Source organism: Orycteropus afer, unplaced genomic scaffold (genome assembly GCF_000298275.1).
Source record: "Orycteropus afer afer isolate SDZICR_OR568_19922 unplaced genomic scaffold, OryAfe1.0 scaffold00012, whole genome shotgun sequence".
NCBI classification, from domain to species: domain Eukaryota; kingdom Metazoa; phylum Chordata; class Mammalia; order Tubulidentata; family Orycteropodidae; genus Orycteropus; species Orycteropus afer.
The window spans coordinates 15,456,681-15,461,855 of record NW_006921599.1 but is presented as its reverse complement, the minus strand read 5'-3'; the positions used below and the strand labels follow the sequence as shown (position 1 = coordinate 15,461,855).

General features: G+C 38.5%; 1 protein-coding gene across 1 annotated transcript in view; it reads right to left on the bottom strand.

The window, feature by feature from the left end:
* The window catches only part of KDM1B (lysine demethylase 1B), a 101,041-nt gene that overhangs the window by 81,432 nt on the left and 14,434 nt on the right, over nucleotides 1–5,175 (bottom strand). The window contains exon 6 of the mRNA XM_042782413.1: nucleotides 265–303. Within this exon, the coding sequence (XP_042638347.1) occupies nucleotides 265–303 (39 nt within the window). The remainder of the gene's footprint in view (nucleotides 1–264; nucleotides 304–5,175) is intronic.

Sequence of the window (5,175 nt, the reverse complement as noted above, 5' to 3'; positions counted from 1 at the left end):
TGGGGAGGAAGTGGGAGGGGAGCTGCTGCATTGTAAATTTTCGTCAATGACATGAGGCTAAGTATATGTGAACTGCTGTATGAAAAGTGAATTTACTCTGTAAATCTTCACCCAAATCAAAATAAAATTTAAAAAAAAAAAAAGTCTGTCATCAGTGACCACATAAAGAAAAACAAACCCATAAAATTGTCACTGTCATTTGCTTTTAGTTCTTTTAAACTACAGTACAATTGACTCCAGTCTAGAACTTGCAGAAATACTCACTAGATCCTCTGGGAGGGTACAATGATCCAAGGACTCAGTCTGCAAGAGAAAATCAGTTTGCATAAAAAATCTTTAGTCAGTGTAAATAGGTTTACTTATAAAACATAGTCTTAAGTGTCAATTTACCTTCAGTAAGATACCCTTTTTCACCTACCAAACTATCAAAGAAAGAAATTTAATAAAACACTGCGAAAAGTGAAAGCATGGGGAACCAGGGATTCTTAGAAGTATTTTCCTGGTAGAAATACAAAGGAGTCTAACCACTATGAAAAGCAACTGAACAAAATTTAAAATGTACATATGTGCAATCATAGACACCTTAGTGGTACAGTGGTTAAGTGCTTGGCTGCTAACTGAAAGGTCAGTGGTGCAAATCTACCAGCCACTCTGCAGAAGAAAGATGTGGCAATCTTCTCTGTAAAGATTACAGCCTTGGAAACCCTATGGGGACGTTTTACCCTGTCTTATCGGATTGCTATGAATCAGAATCAACTCCACAATGGGTTGTGGTGTTTTTTTTTTTTTAATATGCAATTTCATTGGAAAATAATTTGCCATTATCTTGCAAAATTGATCTATTCCATATGATCATAATATACTAATACCAAACATACTATATGCTCAGCAACTCTATTGGTGTGTTTTCTAGAGAAACTCTCAATACCCATGCAGTATAGAGACATTAAGAGATGTTTAGCATAGCACTGTTTGTAAGAGAGAAAAAAAGCTAAAGACAACCCAAAAGTCCATCAATAGTAGAATGGATAAACAAATTGTATTATATTCAAACTATGGGACAGTACACTCATAGCAATGACACTGAACAAACTGCAAGTACATACTTCAACATGGATGCACCTCACAAAATTAATGTTGTTCATAAGAAGCCATACCACACTGAGTTTCTGTTAAAGGTGGTGGGTTAATCTGGAAACAGACAGTGCTGATGGATGAAGGTGAGGAATGCAATCAATTGTAATCAATGTCACTAAGTTGTGCATGTGAAAAATGTTGACTTGGTAAATTTTCCCTTTATATATGTATATATACATATATATATAGAGAGAGAGAGAGAGAGAGAGCAAGCACGTGCCTGAGTGTGTGCCAGACCAAAAGAATTAATGTATTTACATAAGGTTAAAAAAAAAAAACAGTATAGTATTGTAAGTCAGAATAGTAGGAAATTATTCTGGCAGAGCAAAGAATGGAAGCTTTGACTAAAAGTGAGCACAAGGGGAGATTCTGAGAGGCTGGTCAGCTGGTCAATATTCTACTTCTTTACTGGGAGCTCACTAAGTGGGTATAATACTTTGTGAAAATTCACTGAGCTATTTGTTTTGATTTGTGCATTTTCTGTTTGTATGTCACTCTTCAGTAAAAAAGGTAGTGCCTAAGGCATTTGACTGTTAACCAGAAGGCTGGCGGTTCAAACCCACTAGCCACTCCTTGGAAGGTTGGGCAATCTACTTCTGTAGTGATATACCGCCTTGGAAGAGGGGCCGCTATGAGTGGGGTCTGACTCGATGACACATAACAACAACAAATAAACTGAAGATTGGCATATTATAATGGCCTAGGGATTCCAGTCCTTGAAATATATTCCACAGAAACTCCTACATGTGTGCATAGGGAAGACATGCATTTGATGTAATTTATTATCAGTACAAAGATATGTAAAACTTAACATGCTCTTTAGAGTTTCATAAATTTGTATTGACCTGATAAAGAGAAGGAGGGGAAGAAGAATAAATACAAAATTCATAATACTGTTTACCTTTGGGGTGGGAGAGGAACTAGCAATTGAGGGAGGTTCAAAGCCATTAATCACGCTCTTCTATGACCTAACTGGGTGGTGGGTACATAAGCATTTGTTTTAATTCTTTCTTCCTTACATGCAAATCATAAATTCTCTTTTGTGCCTATGAATTATTTCATATTAAAACAACTGTATATATTCTCTGACAGAGAAATTTCACTTCTAGTATCCTATAACAAGTATACTACAAAATGGCAGACACATAACGCTGTAACTGGTAAACATTAAAAAGTAATCTGAATGCTCTTTGTGGGGTTTACATTAACTTTACCCTAAGAATTTGGTGCTTATCCTTGGTTGATCTGAGATTACCTCCAAAAACTTGAAATTTCCCCAGTGACTGAAGTGTCTTTGTAATCTAAGAGGGCTCCAGACTACACCTTAAGGTTTATGCTAATGACTCAGGTGGGGGCTGACCAGGAAAGAAGACCATCTTGAGATATCAGTGGACCTCAGAGGGTATAGGGTGATTCAATCAATTATGACTATGAAATAAGGTCCCAATAAAGGCCCTTGCCATGGAAGTTCCCTGGACTTCTTGGTAGGTGAAAAGACATCGCATGCTTGTGCATCCCTTTTTGGGACAAGGAAGTTGTAGATTGAGAATCCCTCCACACTTGAATAGAGTGTGGAGAATCCCTATGTCGACTCTTGTGTTTTTTTATTTTAAATTTTTTTTTAATTTTTACTGTGACTTGGGTGAAAGTTTACCAAATTCACTTTCCATACAGTAGCTCACATACACTTTGCCTCATGACATTGACTGCAATTTCCCACAATGCAACACTCTCCTCCCACTTCCTTCCCATAGTTACCTCTTCCCTGTGTCCTTCCCTCCCATGCACTCCTGCCCCCTGAGCTGTCTCTCTGTGCATACACAGCCCTTCTATTCTTCCATGATATACTCTCCAAGGAGTATATCTACCTCCTATGTTGTCTCTTTACTTGTATTCCTTTTGTTATAATAAATCCGTAATCATAAGAATAGCACCTTCCATGAGTTCTATGAGTTTTTCCATAAAACTACTGAACCCAAGAGAGTAGTGGGAACCAGCAGGTCAGAAGCAAGGGAGCTGGAAACCTCTGAGCTCATGGCTGATATCCTGAGGGTATAGAGGGAACCCCTGAATTTGTAACCCACAGGTCAAAAGTAGGAGAGCCACTGCATCTGGCATCTCAAGTCTTGGGTCTACTTGGCAGTCTGGAGTACAGCATGTATTCTTTAACTTCAGGGCTCTGACCTGGCTCCAGGTGGCTAGAGGCAGAGGACAAATGCTACATGAGCAAATGGTGTCAGAAAAGAGAAGTGGGAAAAGTTGTGCTTTTGAGTTATGTTGATTATTATCTACACACTCCTCAAAAGCACTAAATTAAACATGATACAATCCATTCAATGGACTACTTATTACTTTTACTTATTATTACCTTTCTCATTAAAGAGAAAGAAAGGAGCTCTGGTGGCACAGTGGTTAAAGCATTTGGCTGCTAATCAAGAGGTCAGTGATTCAAACCCACCAGCCGCTCCATGTGAGAAAGGTGAGGCAGTCTACTTCTACCAAGATTTACAGCCTTGGAAACCTTATGGGGCAGGTCAACTCTGTCACAGGGTCACTTTGAGTCAGAATCAACTTGATGGCAACAGGTCTGGTTTTTGGTTATAGTGAAAGAAGAGATCTTTATATTCTGATACAGAGCATCTTTAAGATACATGAAGTGACAGAAAGCAAGCTCCAAAACAGGATGTACAGTTTGCTACCATTTGTGAAACAATGTACATTCTTTCTAATGAGGTTTTACAAACTTTTCCTCACTTTATCCTTGATGGAATACCAAGCTGAAAACCCAGTGAAATAAGTATTTTAAAAGTTCAAGATACCAACAACAATCAGTTCAAACTAGAGCTAGGAGGAAGGGGTCTCAAAGGAGAATTTCTTATGGGAGGAAAAGAGTAACAAGATTTGATACCATCCTTAGAAGGTGTAACTGAAGAGCAAAAAGTCTTCAACTCTAAGGCTGAATCACAGAGCAATTAAGCTTTCTAACACTTAAGAATCTAACACTCTGAACCTTCCTAGAAAAAAAATCACTTGATGATAAAATACAATCAGCCAAGTAATGAATCAAAATAAAGAACTTGGAATAGAAGGAACAGTGGTTACAGATGTTACTATTGTTCTTGTTGTGTGCCATTGAGGCAACTTAAACTCACAGCAACCTCATATGACAGTAAAACTGTCCCACAGGGTTTTCATGGCTATAATCTTAACAAGAGCAAATCACCAGGTATTTCTCCCATCGAGCTACTGGGTTGACCTTTTGTTTAGCAGCTGAGCACTTAACCACTGTACTACCAGAACTGTAAGACCCATAACCCCATGTAAATATAAAAGCAAGAGTCAACAAAGGAGGGAATGTGGTTATAGGGAATAAATAATACAATCTCAAAGAGAGTAAACTAAAAAAAAAAAAAAAACTAACAAAACTTGAGAGAGAGGAAACAGGGAGCTGGGAAAAATTAAAGGCCCAAAAAAAGAGAAAGAGCGATTCCAGGCTCATGGGTCAGAATAGCAGTAGGCAAACATTTTCTATAAAGGGCCAGATCATAACTATTTCAGGCTCCACGGACCATACTATTTCAGTAACAACTGCTAAACTCCGCCATAGTAGCATGAAAACAGCCATACGCAATACAAAATAGAATGAGTGTGGCTATGTTCCCAAAACTTTATTTACAAAAACAGGTAACAGGACAGATTTGGTCATGTGCTTTTGCAAACCCCCGGGCAGGAATAGAGGGTTGAAAAATGTATAGACGCCAATTCTTTCCCAAGTGATCTCTAGATTCAATGCCTTCCAATCAAAATTCCAGATCTTTTTTTTAAATACTGACAAGTGTAAAATAAAATTTATATGGAAATGTTGTTGTTGTTGTTGTTAAGTGCCGTCGAGTCGTTTCCGACTCACAGCGACCCCATGCACAGCAGAAGGAAACACTGCCCAATCCCGCGCCAGCCCCACAATCCCTGCTATACTTGATCCCATCATCGCAGCCACCGTATCAATCCATCTCGTTGAAGGCCTCCCCCTCTTTCGTC